Here is an 18,824-nt window from a genome sequence, read left to right on the forward strand (position 1 = left end):
CCTGGCAGAAGGGATTGATGAAAAAAGAGCGAGAGGGAGTGGAAAAATAACTTGTTTGTATTGTCATCTGCCGTTCTGCTCCTCCCCCTCGCACATGCTCACACACACTCACCCCCTCACACACACACACTCACCCCCTCACACACACACTTCTGTAGTCGGCAACCCCCCAAGCCCTCGACTCAAAGTCTCCAATTCTCTCTTTTGATGAGAACCTGTAGGGATCATGACCCCTAGATGGTGGGAAACAAAGGCACACAGGGGTCACGCAGGCAGATGGACCAGCACACTGATTATCCTTTCTCAATGGCACCCGCTCTAACTCTCCCTTCGACTCTTGCTGCTTCGATCAGCAGCAAGAGACACACAGCTGCTTTGTGTGGGCCCCCGTGTCACTGACTGACCGACTCCCTCCCCCAACACAAACCCAGACCCATAGACACCACCAGGAGCGTGTCTCTCATTAAAAACACACACAAACGCACAGACACACACACACACACACATAAAAATCCCCCAAAACACAGCCTGGTACAGCTTCTGACCAGCTGACTGTGGTCCTATAATTCTCTCCCCAGGGGGTCTGGATACCAGTACATTAATGAGGTGGCAGGCTGCTGCACAGACAAGACTGATCCTGTATCCCACACAGACCTGCCGTACAGTATGTGTGACGTTAAAAACACATGACTGATAATCATGGGCTAATGGGACATGAGGAATTTGTAACTAAAGTACATGAGGTGATATTTGGACAGTTGTAAATGTCGATTCAGATGTTGGCACTGAAAACTAACATTTCACATGACAATGAGAAGAAGTAGGAGTAAGGTCTCTGGTGTTTTGAACCTCTACGGGATCGGTGGTGCCCCCCCCCACGGGACGGTTGAGCTAACGTGCACTAATGTGATTAGCATGACATTTTAAGTAACAAGAACATTTCCCATGACATAGACATATCTGATATGGGCAGAAAGCTTGACTTCTTCTTAATCTAACGGCACTGTCCAATTTACAGTAGCTATTACAGTGAACGAATACCATGCTATTGTTTGAGGAGAGTGTACAGTTATGAACTTGAAAATGTATTAATAAACCAATTAGGCACATTTGGGCAGTCTTGATACAACATTTTGAACAGAAATGCAATGGTTCATTGGATTAGTTTAAAACGTTGCACGTACACTGCCATCTATTGGCCAAAATCTAAATTGCGCCTAGATTCCTAAGTCATATATTGGCCTTTCTCTTGCATTTCAAAGATGAAAAAAGAAGATATACTTATTTTTTTCTTCTGTTGTCTTTTACCAGATGTAATGTGTTATATTCTCATACATTAATATACACATTTCCACAAACGTCAAAGTGTTTCCTTTCAAATGGTATCAATAATATGCATATCCTTGCTTCAGGTCCTGAGCTACAGGCAGTACGATTTGGGTATGTAATTTTAGGCGAATATTGAAAAAAAGGGTCCAATCCCTTAAGTAACTAAGTCAGTATGGCCCTGACTGGATTTGAAAATTAAGATTTAGGAATCCAATCATTTTGGGATGGGTGCTGCTAGAGACTGCTGGAAGACCAGAGGCTTAGTGGAGAGACTGCTGGAAGACCCTAGGCTTAGTGGAGAGACTGCTGGAAGACCAGAGGCTTAGTGGAGAGACTGCTGGAAGACCAGAGGCTTAGTGGAGAGACTGCTGGAAGACCAGAGGCTTAGTGGAGAGACTGCTGGAAGACCAGAGGCTTAGTGGAGAGACTGCTGGAAGACCAGAGGCTTAGTGGAGAGACTGCTGGAAGACCAGAGGCTTAGTGGAGAGACTGCTGGAAGACCAGAGGCTTAGTGGAAAGACTGCTGGAAGACCAGAGGCTTAGTGGAGAGACTGCTGGAAGACCAGAGGCTTAGTGGAGAGACTGCTGGAAGACCAGAGGCTTAGTGGAGAGACTGCTGGAAGACCAGAGGCTTAGTGGAGAGACTGCTGGAAGACCAGAGACTTAGTGGAAAGACTGCTGGAAGACCAGAGGCTTAGTGGAGAGACTGCTGGAAGACCAGAGACTTAGTGGAGAGACTGCTGGAAGACCAGAGGCTTAGTGGAAAGACTGCTGGAAGACCAGAGGCTTAGTGGAGAGACTGCTGGAAGACCAGAGGCTTAGTGGAGAGACTGCTGGAAGACCAGAGGCTTAGTGGAGAGACTGCTGGAAGACCAGAGGCTTAGTGGAGAGACTGCTGGAAGACCAGAGGCTTAGTGGAGAGACTGCTGGAAGACCAGAGGCTTAGTGGAGAGACTGCTGGAAGACCAGAGGCTTAGTGGAGAGACTGCTGGCCTGGTTTCAAAACTGCCTGTTGGGGTGCAGGGTGATGTTGGCCCTAGCCGCTGATCTGAGGTCAGTTTTGGTTCAAGATAGGATTGGGAGAGGGAAAACTGATCCTAAACACGACCTGAACACTGGAGGGCCATGAAAATCAGTCTGACAATAACAAATGATTATACATTTAAATATGGCAGTGATTAATGCCATGAATCTGATTCAGAACTATGACAGAGATAAATGCCATTATGAATCAGACATCAGATTCAGACTTATCAAAATAAACTTTAGAATACAGTTATAAAGTATATTATTATTATTTATATAAAGTATATTATTTTACCCCTTTTTTCTCCCAATTTCGTGATATCCAATTGGTAGTTACAGTCTTGTTCCATCGCTGCAACTCCCCTACGGACTCGGGAGAAGCGAAGGTCAAAAGCCATGCGTCCATCCGAAACACGACCCTGCCAAGCCGCACTGCTTCTTGACACACTGCTCACTTAACCTGGAAGCCAGCCTCACCGATGGGTCGGAGGAAACACTGTACACCTGTTGACCGAGGTCAGCTTGCAGGCGCCCAAACAAACCTTCCCCTAACCCTGACGACGCTGGGCCAATTGTGCGCCACCTCATGTACCTCCCAGTCACAGCCAGCTGTGACACAGCCTAGGATCAAACCCGGGTCTGTAGTGACACCTCAAGCACTGCAATATATTTTATTATTATTTTTACCTTTATTTAACTAAACAAGTCAGTTAAGAACAAGTTCTTATTTACAATGACGGCCTAGGAAGAGTGGGTTAACTGCCTTGTTCAGGGGCAGAAGGACAGATTTTTACCTTGTCAGCTCTGGGATTCAATCCAGCAACCTTTCGGTTACTGGCCCAACACTCTAACCACTAGGCTACTTGCCGCAATGCAGTGCCTTAGACTCGGGAGGCCCCCGAGAAAAGTTTTTAATTAAGTTCGACATTGATACCCCATTTACGCTATCCTGCTGACCCCAACCCCATTTACGCTATCCTGCTGACCCCAACCCCATTTACGCTATCCTGCTGACCCCAACCCCATTTACGCTATCCTGCTGACCCCAACCCCATTTACGCTATCCTGCTGACCCCAACCCCATTTACGCTATCCTGCTGACCCCAACCCCATTTACGCTATCCTGCTGACCCCAACCCCATTTACGCTATCCTGCTGACCCCAACCCCATTTACGCTATCCTGCTGACCCCAACCCCATTTACGCTATCCTGCTGACCCCAACCCCATTTACGCTATCCTGCTGACCCCAACCCCATTTACGCTATCCTGCTGACCCCAACCCCATTTACGCTATCCTGCTGACCCCAACCCCATTTACGCTATCCTGCTGACCCCAACCCCATTTACGCTATCCTGCTGACCCCAACCCCATTTACGCTATCCTGCTGACCCCAACCCCATTTACGCTATCCTGCTGACCCCAACCCCATTTACGCTATCCTGCTGACCCCAACCCCATTTACGCTATCCTGCTGACCCCAACCCCATTTACGCTATCCTGCTGACCCCAACCCCATTTACGCTATCCTGCTGACCCCAACCCCATTTACGCTATCCTGCTGACCCCAACCCCATTTACGCTATCCTGCTGACCCCAACCCCATTTACGCTATCCTGCTGACCCCAACCCCATTTACGCTATCCTGCTGACCCCAACCCCATTTACGCTATCCTGCTGACCCCAACCCCATTTACGCTATCCTGCTGACCCCAACCCCATTTACGCTATCCTGCTGACCCCAACCCCATTTACGCTATCCTGCTGACCCCAACCCCATTTACGCTATCCTGCTGACCCCAACCCCATTTACGCTATCCTGCTGACCCCAACCCCATTTACGCTATCCTGCTGACCCCAACCCCATTTACGCTATCCTGCTGACCCCAACCCCATTTACGCTATCCTGCTGACCCCAACCCCATTTACGCTATCCTGCTGACCCCAACCCCATTTACGCTATCCTGCTGACCCCAACCCCATTTACGCTATCCTGCTGACCCCAACCCCATTTACGCTATCCTGCTGACCCCAACCCCATTTACGCTATCCTGCTGACCCCAACCCCATTTACGCTATCCTGCTGACCCCAACCCCATTTACGCTATCCTGCTGACCCCAACCCCATTTACGCTATCCTGCTGACCCCAACCCCATTTACGCTATCCTGCTGACCCCAACCCCATTTACGCTATCCTGCTGACCCCAACCCCATTTACGCTATCCTGCTGACCCCAACCCCATTTACGCTATCCTGCTGACCCCAACCCCATTTACGCTATCCTGCTGACCCCAACCCCATTTACGCTATCCTGCTGACCCCAACCCCATTTACGCTATCCTGCTGACCCCAACCCCATTTACGCTATCCTGCTGACCCCAACCCCATTTACGCTATCCTGCTGACCCCAACCCCATTTACGCTATCCTGCTGACCCCAACCCCATTTACGCTATCCTGCTGACCCCAACCCCATTTACGCTATCCTGCTGACCCCAACCCCATTTACGCTATCCTGCTGACCCCAACCCCATTTACGCTATCCTGCTGACCCCAACCCCATTTACGCTATCCTGCTGACCCCAACCCCATTTACGCTATCCTGCTGACCCCAACCCCATTTACGCTATCCTGCTGACCCCAACCCCATTTACGCTATCCTGCTGACCCCAACCCCATTTACGCTATCCTGCTGACCCCAACCCCATTTACGCTATCCTGCTGACCCCAACCCCATTTACGCTATCCTGCTGACCCCAACCAAACCGTGCTGACTGTGGTATTTTCTTTACACATTGCCCTTTTCAGCTTTTCAGGTTCCAGCAACTATGGTGAATGCCTAACCAGGCCAGTTCAGTATAACTTGTCTTGAAACAGTTGGCTAGTGTGAAAAGCCCTGGAAGAGCTGTAGTCTAAACCAATCGCAGTCTCAACCCAAACCCAGTCTCAATCCTTGTTCAGGCTGGTTTGACCATGCTAACACAAGCCCAGTCTCAATCCTTGTTCAGGCTGGTTCGACCATGCTAACACAATCCCAGTCTCAATCCTTGTGCAGGCTGGTTTGACCATGCTAACACAATCCCAGTCTCAATCCTTGTGCAGGTTGGTTCGACCATGCTCACCCAATCCCAGTCTCAATCCTTGTTCAGGCTGGTTTGACCATGCTAACCCAATCCCAGTCTCAATCCTTGTGCAGGCTGGTTTGACCATGCTAACACGTCGTCACTAACTACGGTGAATGCTTAACCAGGCCAGCCCAGTGCATCTTGGTCTTACCCAACCCGACACCCCCTGACCATGGCCACTGACCGTGTGAAGTGGTCGATGAGCGTTCCCACCAGCTCCCCGATGCGGTCCTGGTCGGGGCACAGCTCCCCTCTCTGGATGTAGAGAAGAATATCATCCTGGGAAGAAGTGTGTAGCGCCACCATCTGGTCAACGCCTGCAGTGACGCTCAGGCCTGTCATCTGGGGGAGTAGAAAGAGGTATTGGGGGTAAGCTACACACACACACACACTCCGGTTCACACTCACACACATACACACTTAGACTAAGACGCATCCACACACACACACAGGCACACACACACACACAGGCACACACACACATGCACAGAGAGCAGTGGTGTAGTGGTAACACTTCCTGGTACAGTCACATGTATATAACTCCCTTCCAGGGTTCAATTTCTGTTTCCACTCTTCATGGCAGTAGGTAGCCTAGCGGTTAGCGCGTTGGGTACAGTCACAGGACAGAGAAGACTGGGTTGAGCAGGAGCTCCCCTCCCGTAGGGGTGGGAGAGCCAAGCGACCAGAGGTGACAGAACAGAGTGCTTGGGTTGGGGTGTAGGGTTTGAGCGTAGCCTGAAGGTAGGGAGGGGCAGTTCTTCTTGAGCTTCGACTGGAAAGCTAGTGGAGTTTATGGAGGAGCGGGGTGGCATGGGAGAACTTAGGAAGGTTGAACACCAGGTGGGCTGCGGCATTCTGGGTAAGTTGCAGGGTTTTATATCTGTCTAGTACTTTACTCTCTCTATCCATGCTGCACGTGTGGTGTGTGTGTGTGTGTGTGTGTGTGTGTGTGTGTGTGTGTGTGTATTAGGGGAGATTAGGTCATGATTAGTGACCCAGTCAGATTTAAACAGACACAGAGAGAGAGAAAGTGTACACACGTGTGTGTGTGAGAGTGAGAGAGAGAGAGAAAGACAGAGAGAGTGAGAGAAAGACAGAGAGAGTGAGAGAGAGACAGAGAGAGAGAGACAGAGAGAGAGAGACAGAGAGAGAGAGACAGAGAGAGAGAGACAGAGAGAGAGAGACAGAGAGAGAGAGACAGAGAGAGAGAGACAGAGAGAGAGAGACAGAGACAGAGATAGAGACAGAGAGATGTAGAGAGTTGGTGTTAAACCGCTTACAGCTGGCTGGATGAATACAAACATAACATAACACAGGTTAATCCTACAACCAAACAGCCTAGACGTTACTGTTCTGCCTATGACCTTGTAGTGTCAGGCCTGTAACAATGGGGCTACGATACCCTGTCCTAGCCTGCACTACATAGGACAGGGCTGACCCTGAGCTACATTGACCTAGTCCCTGTCATACCTTAACACACAGCGAGGCATCAAGGTGTGCACCCTATTCCCTTATGGTTCTCCATAGGGCTCTGGTCAAAAGTAGTGCAGTTTATAGGGAATCGGCTGCCTTTTGGGACACAGCAATAGTCATAGCACAGAATAGTGCAGAACTAAATAGCCTCGTCCCGGTCAGAGGATAACAGTACAATATCATATCATAGTCTAAGTACAGAACAGTGATGGATGAGGTGGTACTATTCTGTAGTTGGGCGTCATGATTAACAGTGATGAGGTGGTACTATACTGTAGTTGGGAGTCATGATTAACAGGGGTGAGGTGGTACTATACTGTAGTTGGGCGTCATGATTAACAGTGATGAGGTGGTACTATACTGTAGTTGGGCGTCATGATTAACAGTGATGAGGTGGTACTATACTGTAGTTGGGCGTCATGATTAACAGTGATGAGGTGGTACTATACTGTAGTTGGGCGTCATGATTAACAGTGATGAGGTGGTACTATACTGTAGTTGGGCGTCATGATTAACAGTGATGAGGTGGTACTATACTGTAGTTGGGCGTCATGATTAACAGTGATGAGGTGGTACTATACTGTAGTTGGGCGTCATGATTAACAGTGATGAGGTGGTACTATACTGTAGTTGGGCGTCATGATTAACAGTGATGAGGTGGTACTATACTGTAGTTGGGCGTCATGATTAACAGTGATGAGGTGGTACTATACTGTAGTTGGGCGTCATGATTAACAGTGATGAGGTGGTACTATACTGTAGTTGGGAGTCATGATTAACAGTGATGAGGTGGTACTATACTGTAGTTGGGCGTCATGATTAACAGTGATGAGGTGGTACTATACTGTAGTTGGGCGTCATGATTAACAGTGATGAGGTGGTACTATACTGTAGTTGGGAGTCATGATTAACAGTGATGAGGTGGTACTATACTGTAGTTGGGCGTCATGATTAACAGTGATGAGGTGGTACTATACTGTAGTTGGGCGTCATGATTAACAGTGATGAGGTGGTACTATACTGTAGTTGGGAGTCATGATTAACAGGGATGAGGTGGTACTATACTGTAGTTGGGAGTCATGATTAACAGGGATGAGGTGGTACTATACTGTAGTTGGGCGTCATGATTAACAGGGATGAGGTGGTACTATACTGTAGTTGGGCGTCATGATTAACAGTGATGAGGTGGTACTATACTGTAGTTGGGCGTCATGATTAACAGTGATGAGGTGGTACTATACTGTAGTTGGGCGTCATGATTAACAGTGATGAGGTGGTACTATACTGTAGTTGGGCGTCATGATTAACAGTGATGAGGTGGTACTATACTGTAGTTGGGCGTCATGATTAACAGTGATGAGGTGGTACTATACTGTAGTTGGGAGTCATAATAATAGAGATTGAGTCCTACAGCCTCTTTCAATGCTAGGCCATGATGAGTTACTGTACGGTACCATGACAACTATTGGTTATATTTACTTCACCTTTATTTTAGCAGAACACTAACTACACTGTAACTACACTGTGACTGCACCAACTACACTGTAACTACACCAACTACACTGTAACTACACCTATACTGTAACTATACTGTGACTACACAAACTACACTGTAACTACACTGTAACTACACAAACTACACTGTAACTACACTGTAACTACACTGCAACTACACTGTGACTACACCAGCTACACTGTAACTACACCAGCTACACTGTAACTACACCAGCTACACTGTAACTACACCAGCTACACTGTAACTACACCAACTACACTGTAACTACACCAACTACACTGTAACTACACCAAATACACTGTAACTACACCAACTACACTGTAACCACACTGTAACTACACTGTAACTACACTGTAACTACACTGTAACTACACCAGCTACACTGTAACTACACCAGCTACACTGTAACTACACCAGCTACACTGTAACTACACCAACTACACTGTAACTACACCAACTACACTGTAACTACACCAACTACACTGTAACCACACTGTAACTACACTAACTACACAAACTACACTGTAACTACACTGTAACTACACTGTAACTACACTGTAACTACACTGTAACTACACTGTAACTACACCAGCTACACTAACTACACCAGCTACACTGTAACTACACCAACTACACTGTAACTACACCAACTACACCGTAACTACACCAACTACACCGTAACTACACCAACTACACCGTAACCACACCGTAACCACACCGTAACCACACCGTAACTACACCGTAACCACACCGTAACCACACCGTGACCACACCGTGACCACACCGTAACCACACCGTAACCACACCGTAACCACACCGTAACCACACCGTAACCACACCGTAACCACACCGTAACCACACCGTGACCACACCGTAACCACACCGTAACCACACCGTAACCACACCGTAACCACACCGTGACCACACCGTGACCACACCGTGACCACACCGTAACTACACCGTGACCACACCGTAACTACACCGTAACCACACCGTAACCACACCGTAACCACACCGTAACTACACCGTAACCACACCGTAACCACACCGTGACCACACCGTAACTACACCGTGACCACACCGTGACCACACCGTGACCACACCGTGACCACACCGTGACCACACCGTGACCACACCGTGACCACACCGTGACCACACCGTAACCACACCGTAACTACACCGTAACCACACCGTGACCACACCGTGACCACACCGTAACCACACCGTAACCACACCGTAACCACACCGTAACCACACCGTAACCACACCGTAACCACACCGTAACCACACCGTAACTACACCGTAACTACACCGTAACTACACCGTAACTACACCGTAACTACACCGTAACTACACCGTAACTACACTGTAACGTTGCGAATCACACAGCCGTTGTGAGCTACTCTCAGTTTAAACCAAAATGTGTATTCAGCTATCCTGTCATTCATACATTCTAAATTAAACTCAAATTTGAAAGTGATTTATAGTACTTAACCATACTTTACAGCCATACTATAGTAAACCATACTTTACAGCCATACTATAGTAAACCATACTTTACAGCCATACTATAGTAAACCATACTTTACAGCCATACTATAGTAAACCATACTTTACAGCCATACTATAGTAAACCATACTTTTCAGCCATACTATAGTAAACCATACTTTTCAGCCATACTATAGTAAACCATACTTTTCAGCCATACTATAGTAAACCATACTTTTCAGCCATACTATAGTAAACCATACTTTACAGCCATACTATAGTAAACCATACTTTTCAGCCATACTATAGTAAACCATACTTTACAGCCATACTATAGTAAACCATACTTTACAGCCATACTATAGTAAACCATACTTTTCAGCCATACTATAGTAAACCATACTTTTCAGCCATACTATAGTAAACCATACTTTTCAGCCATACTATAGTAAACCATACTTTACAGCCATACTATAGTAAACCATACTTTTCAGCCATACTATAGTAAACCATACTTTACAGCCATACTATAGTAAACCATACTTTACAGCCATACTATAGTAAACCATACTTTACAGCCATACTATAGTAAACCATACTTTTCAGCCATACTATAGTAAACCATACTTTACAGCCATACTATAGTAAACCATACTTTTCAGCCATACTATAGTAAACCATACTATAGTAAAACAAAGTGATGTTGCTCTGGATAACGCCGTAACTCCTAACTAACTGACGTTCAGCTGTGTTTGTTGTGTTCTATCCTAACTGGTGTTCAGCTGTGTTTGTTGTGTTCTATCCTAACTGACGTTCAGCTGTGTTTGTTGTGTTCTATCCTAACTGGTGTTCAGCTGTGTTTGTTGTGTTCTATCCTAACTGGTGTTCAGCTGTGTTGGTTGTGTTCTGTCCTAACTGGTGTTCAGCTGTGTTTGTTGTGTTCTGTCCTAACTGGTGTTCAGCTGTGTTGGTTGTGTTCTGTTCTAACTGGTGTTCAGCTGTGTTTGTTGTGTTCTGTCCTAACTGGTGTTCAGCTGTGTTGGTTGTGTTCTGTTCTAACTGGTGTTCAGCTGTGTTTGTTGTGTTCTGTCCTAACTGGTATTCAGCTGTGTTGGTTGTGTTCTGTCCTAACTGGTGTTCAGCTGTGTTTGTTGTGTTCTATCCTAACTGACGTTCAGCTGTGTTTGTTTGGTTCTGTCCTAACTGGTGTTCAGCTGTGTTTGTTGTGTTCTATCCTAACTGACGTTCAGCTGTGTTTGTTGTGTTCTATCCTAACTGGTGTTCAGCTGTGTTTGTTGTGTTCTATCCTAACTGACGTTCAGCTGTGTTTGTTGTGTTCTGTCCTAACTGGTGTTCAGCTGTGTTTGTTGTGTTCTATCCTAACTGACGTTCAGCTGTGTTTGTTGTGTTCTATCCTAACTGGTGTTCAGCTGTGTTTGTTGTGTTCTATCCTAACTGACGTTCAGCTGTGTTGGTTGTGTTCTGTCCTAACTGACGTTCAGCTGTGTTGTGTTGTGTTCTATCCTAACTGGTGTTCAGCTGTGTTGTGTTGTGTTCTATCCTAACTGGTGTTCAGCTGTGTTTGTTGTGTTCTATCCTAACTGACGTTCAGCTGTGTTTGTTGTGTTCTATCCTAACTGGTGTTCAGCTGTGTTGTGTTGTGTTCTATCCTAACTGGTGTTCAGCTGTGTTTGTTGTGTTCTGTCCTAACTGACGTTCAGCTGTGTTTGTTGTGTTCTATCCTAACTGGTGTTCAGCTGTGTTGGTTGTGTTCTATCCTAACTGGTGTTCAGCTGTGTTTGTTGTGTTCTATCCTAACTGACGTTCAGCTGTGTTGTGTGTGTTCTATCCTAACTGACGTTCAGCTGTGTTTGTTGTGTTCTGTCCTAACTGGTGTTCAGCTGTGTTGGTTGTGTTCTGTCCTAACTGGTGTTCAGCTGTGTTTGTTGTGTTCTATCCTAACTGGCGTTCAGCTGTGTTTGTTGTGTTCTATCCTAACTGGTGTTCAGCTGTGTTCTCTCATTATGTAATACGGTATAATTAACTGCCTTGTTACCTAAACCTACAGTGTGTTCTGTAACATGGACAGCTTCAGAGTAAAACACACTGTGTGTACAGTAAGTACCATGGCCCTCTCCCTGACTGACTGTCAATGCAGCACAACACACATCTGTGGAGCATCCTACTGCTCCCCTCCATCATCAGGACCACGAAATGTAAATCAGACACCTAACACTTTCTCCTGTCTGCCTCCCTCTCTCCCTCCCTCCCTCCCTCCTACCCTCACTCCTCCCACTCCTTTCCTCTCTCCCTCCTACCCTCACTCCTCCCGCTCCTTTCCTCTCTCCTTCCTTCCTTCCCTCCTGTCCACTCTCCTTCCCTCACTCCTCACCCCTCCTTTCCTCTCTCCCTCCTTCCCTCACTCTTCCTCCTTTTCTCTCCTCTCATCTCCTCTCTCCCTCACTCCTCCCCCTCGTTTCCTCCCCCATCCTTCCCACTCTCCCTCCTTTCCTCCCCCTTCTTCCCACTCTCCCTCCTTTCCTCCCCCCTCCTTCCCACTCTCCCGCCTTTCCTCCCCCCTCCTTCTCTCCTTCCCCCACTCCTCCCCCCTCCTTTCCTCTCCCCCTCCTTCCCTCACTCCTCCCCCCTCCATTCCTCACTCCCCCCCCCCCCCCATTCTTCCTCCTTCCCCCTCCCATTCTCCTTCCTTCGCCCTCTCCCTGCTTTCCCCTCTCCCTGCTTTCCCCTCTCCCTGCTTTCCCCTCTCCCTGCTTTCCCCTCTCCCTGCTTCCCTCAAACTCTGTTCCGGGGTCACTAATTCACACAGACAGACACAGGCCATTGATCATGAGTACATCCCAAACGGCACACTATTCCCTACATAGTGGATCCTGGTCAAAAGTAGTGCACTATATAGGGTAAAGAGTGCAATTTTGGACGCATCCCATGTCTGTAAGTAATACCAAGGCAACGGATGTAGGTGGATGTAAAGAGGTAACTCAAGGGCTGGAGTAAGGTGGCTTTCACTGGACGGGGCACACTTGAAGAGTATACTCACCACTTCTAGAGGCAGTCTTTTCAACACTTTAAACTGTTTTTTGGGGTCCAGTTTGTAGATATGTTTGTCTGTGATCAGCAAAGCTCTGTCTGTGCTTTTACTGAATCTGTTCATCTGCGAGAGACAGAGAGAGAGACAGAGAGAGAGACAGAGAGAGAGACAGAGAGAGAGACAGAGAGAGAGACAGAGAGAGAGACAGAGAGAGAGACAGAGAGAGAGACAGAGAGAGAGACAGAGAGACAGAGAGACAGAGAGACAGAGAGACAGAGAGACAGAGAGACAGAGAGACAGAGAGACAGAGAGACAGAGAGAGAGAGAGACAGAAGCAACTGAAACTCCTCTTGGCAGTACAATACAGTAGGCTATGTTTTCATACCTTCCTACAGAATCCAGACAAAATGACCTGGTTGTTGTCATACCTTCCTACAGAATCCAGAGAAGATAACCTGTTTGTACTCGTCTTTGTTCCTGAGCTCTTGGGAGAATAGTATGAAGTTGGAGCTGCTCCGATGACTGTCCCTCACCTGGAATCAAAGACACACATTATGGATGAGTCACACATGGCACACTAGTCTCTTCAAAGTGCAATACTTTTGACCAGAGCCTTGTTTATATTTAACCCTTATTTTACCAGGTAAGTTGACTGAGAACATATTCTCATTTACAGCAATGACCTGGGGAATAGTTACAGGGGAGAAGAATGAGCCAATTGGAAGCTGGGAATGATTAGGTGGCCATGATGATATGAGGGCCAGATTGGGAATTGAGCCAGGACAGCAGCATCAACAACCCTACTCTTACAATAAATGGCATGGGATCTTTAGTGTCCACAGAGAGTCAGGACACCCTTTTAACATTCCATCCAAAGACAGCACCCTACACAGGACGATGACCCCTTGGGGCATTGGGAAATAGTTAACTTTTTTTTTTACATCAGAGGAAAGAGCACCTCCTACTCGTCCTCCAACACCACTTCCAGAAGCATCTGGTTTCCCATCCAGGTACCAACCACAACCAACCCTGATTAGCATCAGAAGCAAGCCAACAGTTGGATGCATTGTGGTATGCTGCTGACAATGGGACCTGGTCAAATGTAGTGCACTATATAGGGAATAGAGTGCAATTTGGGATTATGCAATATATTACACTAGCCTGATTCACCATCCTAACCGCTACGCTCTCGTTTCGGATGTAAACTTGTGATATCAGGACGGTCTAACAAAGGATAACATTACATGACCCCGTCTGCCGTCTGCCAGCTGGATAGCATCTCCTCAATAACCAGAACACTGCTCATAACCTTTCCTGGCCTCTTTCAAACTTATATCAATGATTTTCTGAGACGAGCAGATCAAACACGAGAGCATGATAGAAATTATATCAGACACTGACTGAGGTGAATTCAGAGATGGGTCACGGTTTTTATGGCCGTCTAGTTGTCCTGTACAAGGCTTTTACCCACGTAAGTTTGCGGTAAATGTGAATTTTAAGAAATAGCAATATGTAAAATGATACAATCTAAAGCTCTGTTATTACAGAAAATACCTCACCACAGGCTCATGAGAACATTCAAAGATAGGAATGAACGGAAGGTTCTACAGTGCATTCGGAAAGTATTCAGACCCCTTGACTTTTTCCACATTTTGTTACTTTAAAGCCTTATTCTAAAATGGATTAAATAAAATATTTTCCCTCATCAATCTACACACAATACCCCATAATGACAAAGTGTAAACAGGTTTAGAAATTTTATCAAATGTATTAAAAATAAAAACCAGAAATACCTTATTTACATACGTATTCAGACCCTTTGCTATGAAACCTGAAATTCAGCTCAGGTGCATCCTGTTTCCATTAATCATTCTTGAGATGTTTCTACAACTTGATTGGAGTCCACCGGTAAATTCAATTGAATGGACATGATTTGGAAAGACACACACCTGTCTATATACAGTCCCACAGTTGACAGTGCATGTCAGAGCAAAAACCAAGCCATGAGGTTGAAGGAACTGTCCGTTGAGCTCCGAGACAGGATTGTGTCTAGGCACAGATCTGGGGAGGGTATCAAAAGAATTCTGCAGCATTGAAGGTCCCCAAGGACACAGAGGTCTCCATCATTCTTAAATGAAAGAAGTTTGGAACCACCAAGACTCTTCCTAGAGCTGGCCACCCGGCCAAACTGAGCAATCAGGGGAGAAGGGCCTTGGTCACACTGACAGAGCTCCAGAGTTCCTCTGTGGAGATGGGAGAATCTCCTAGAAGAACAACAATCTCTGCAGCACTCCACCAATCAGGCCTTTATGGTAGAGTGGCCAGACGGAAGCCCCTCTTTAGTAAAAGGCACATGACAGCCTGCTTGGAGTTTGCCAAAAGGCACCTAAAGACTCACAGACCATGAGAAACAAGATTCTCTGGTCTGATGAAACCAGCATTGAACTCTTGGCCTGAATGCCTGGTACCATCCTACAGTGAAGCATGGCGGTGGCAGCATCATGCTGTGGGGATGTTTTTCAAAGGCAGGGAATGGGAGACTAGTCAGGACCGAGTGAAAGATGAATGGAGAAAAGTAGAGAGAGATCTTTGATGAAAACCTGCTCCAGAGCACTCAGAACCTCAGACTGGGGCGAAGGTTCACCTTCCAACAGGACAATGGCCCTAAGCACACAGCCAAGACAATGCAGGAGTGGCTTCGGGACAAGTCTCTGAATGTCCTTGAGTGATCCAGCCACAGCCCGGAATTGAACCTGATCAAACATCCAACCTGACAGAGCTTGAGAGGATCTGCAGAGAAGAATTGGAGAAACTCCCTAAATACAGGTGTGCCAAGTTTTTCCTATTTTATTGCATTACAACATGCAATTTAAATTGATTTTTATTTGGTTTTCATGGAATGGACAGACACAAAATAGTCCAAATCGGTGAAGTGAAAGAAATTACTTTTAAAAAAATGTTTAAAAAACTAAACTGAAAAGTGATGCGTACATATGTATTCACCCCCTTTGCTATGAAGCCCCTAAATAAGATCTGGTGCAACCAATTACCTTCAGAAGCCACATAATTAGTTAAATAAAGTCCACCTGTGTGCAATCTAAGTGTCACATGATCTGTCACATGATCTCAGTATACTGTATATATATACACACCTGTTCTGAAAGGCCCCAGAGTCTGCAACACCACCAAGCAAGTGACCCTATGAAGACCAAGGAGCTCTCCAAACAGGTCAGAGACAAAGTTGTGGAGAAGTACAGATCAGGGTTGGGTTATAAAAAAAAATCCAAAACTTTGAACATCCCACGGAGCACCATTAAATCCATTATTAAAAAATGGAAAGAATTTGGCACCACAACAAACCTGCCAAGAGAGCGCCGCCCACCAAAACTCACAGACCAGGCAAGGAGGGCATTAATCAGATAGTCAACAAAGATAACCCTGAAGGAGCTGCAAAGCTCCACAGAGGAGATTGGAGGATCTGTCCATAGGGCCACTTTAAGCCGTACACTCCACAGAGCTGGGCTTTACAGAACAGTGGCCAGAAAAAAAACAAATTGCTTAAAGTGTTCGCCAAAAGGCATGTGGGAGACCCCCCAAACATATGGAAGAAGGTACTCTGGTCAGATGAGTCTAAAATGGAGGTTTTTGGCCATCAAGATAAAAACTATGTCTGGCGCAAACCCAACACCTCTCATCAACCCGAGAACACCATCCCATGTTTTTCCATCGGCAGGGACAGGGAAACTGGTCAGAATTGAAGGAATGATGGATGGCGCTAAATACAGGGAAATTCTTGAGGGAAACCTGTTTCAGTCTACCAGAGATTTGAGACTGGGACAGAGGTTCACCCTCCAGCAGGACAATAACCCTAAGCATACTGCTAAAGCAACACTCGAGTGGTTTAAGGGGAAACATTTAAATGTCTTGGAATGGCCTAGTCAATGCCCAGACTTCAATCCAATTGAGAATCTGTGTTATGACTTAAAGATTGCTGTACACCAACGGAACCCATCCAACTTGAAGGAGCTGGAGCAGTTTTGCCTTGAAGAATGGGCAAAAATCCCAGTGGCTAGATGTGCCAACCTTATACAGTATATACCCCAAGAGACTTGCAGCTGTAACTGCTGCAAAAGGTGGCTCTACAAAGTATTGACTTTGGGGGGGTGAATAGTTATGCACGCTCATGTTCAGTTTGTCTTATTTCTTGTTTGTTTCACAACAACAAAAAATATTTAGCATCTTCAAAGTGGTAGGCATGTTGTGTAAATCAAATGATGCAAACCCCCCAAAAATCTATTTTAATTCCAGGTTGTTATGCAACAAAATAGGAAAAATGCAAAGGGGGGGTGAATACTTTCGCAAGCCACTGTAGCGTCATACCCAAGAAGACTCGAGGCTGTAATCGATGCCAACAGTGCTTCAACAAAGTACTGAGTAAAGGGTCTGAATACTTATGTAAATATCATATTTCAATTTTTTATTTGTAATAAATTTGCAAAAAAAATCGAAAAACCTGTTTTTGCTTTTTCGATATGGGGTATTGTGTGTAGATTGATGAGGATTATTTTTTATTTTAGTAAGGCTGTAACCTAACAAAATGTGGAAGAAGTCAAGGGGTCTGAATACTTTCCGAATAAACTGTATATGGTGAATGTACAAGCACGTCTGGAATGTGGATTGAATGTGTTGAATCGTCTGAAGTGTAAACCAATGGATTGACCATGATAGACTCAGCTTGACCTGATGCAAGGGTCAATGAGATGATGAGATAGAGGAGTAGATAATTGAAAGCGGGAGATTGGGACGTTTGAGACGGTTGTCATACACAGTTAAGCCTTTGTTGGCTCAGTTTATGACATGATGGGAGGAGGGGGGGGGGGGGCAGAAGGGGGTTGAATAAGGTTCTAGGACACGTCTCAAATGGTACCCTATTCCCTATATAGTGCACTACATTTTGACTAGGGCCCATTGGACTCTGGTCAAAAGTAGTGCACTATTTAGGGAATAGGGTGCCATTTGGTACGCAGTCCTAGTCACAAGCCACTAGAAGACCAACTGACTGCCTCATTGACTGATTAACATGACCAGCCCTAGTCACGGTACCCAGAGGGTCCTGTCATGGCTCCAACGACCAAACTTAATTTTTATTAACACTTTAACGAGCCGCGAGTGAGACCCATTAGAATGGGACTGATTGTGACTGCCTTTGACTCAGCCAACCACAATCCGCTGGCCTTGTGGTTCATCGCAAGCGTTCCTTCCTGCCTGCGATGGATGCTTCCGGAATGATGTCATTGTATCTCCTCTTCTGATGTATACTGGTCTGGGTCAGGGTGAGTGTGTGTACGGTGTTGTGTTGGTATTTCAACATGCAGCACACTCTAGATTTTCTGGTGAAAGTTGCCCTCTTCATGTTTCTGTGACATACAGTAGATACTCATTCCATTCATCAGGATTTTAAACCAATCAAGACAATAACTAAATTAACATAAACAAGGCATGAGCGGTCGAAAGTAATCTTATGTGAGAAGTCGGATTAGTATTTTGCGCCTCATGTAGGAAACTGAGTGAAACTGAGTGAAAGTACTGAACATACATGGCCGTGCTGTGTGAGTGACTCACGTTAGCCAGGTAGTCTCTCTCCCAGGTTCGACCAAAGCCCCAGTCCTTCCTCTCCCCATTCAGGGCCCCCAGAGCAGCCACCTTGGCCCTCACCTCCCCCATGTCAGGCGGTGGGATGTTCTTCACTATCTGCCACGCACGCCACCTTGCGACAAACAATGTAAAACACAGAATATATCAAAGATGTTGCAGAGA

General features: G+C 46.2%; 1 protein-coding gene across 1 annotated transcript in view; it reads right to left on the reverse strand.

Annotated features, from left to right (window-relative positions):
- The window catches only part of LOC139555268 (unconventional myosin-Ig-like), a 74,159-nt gene that overhangs the window by 23,154 nt on the left and 32,181 nt on the right, over positions 1–18,824 (reverse strand). Inside the window, exons 18-21 of the mRNA XM_071368928.1 lie at positions 18,630–18,774; positions 13,436–13,540; positions 13,017–13,130; positions 5,665–5,822 (exon numbers count right to left, since the gene is read on the reverse strand). Coding sequence (XP_071225029.1) covers positions 5,665–5,822; positions 13,017–13,130; positions 13,436–13,540; positions 18,630–18,774 — 522 coding nt within the window. The remainder of the gene's footprint in view (positions 1–5,664; positions 5,823–13,016; positions 13,131–13,435; positions 13,541–18,629; positions 18,775–18,824) is intronic.

This window comes from Salvelinus alpinus, chromosome 26 (genome assembly GCF_045679555.1).
Source record: "Salvelinus alpinus chromosome 26, SLU_Salpinus.1, whole genome shotgun sequence".
Classification (NCBI taxonomy): Eukaryota; Metazoa; Chordata; class Actinopteri; order Salmoniformes; family Salmonidae; genus Salvelinus; species Salvelinus alpinus.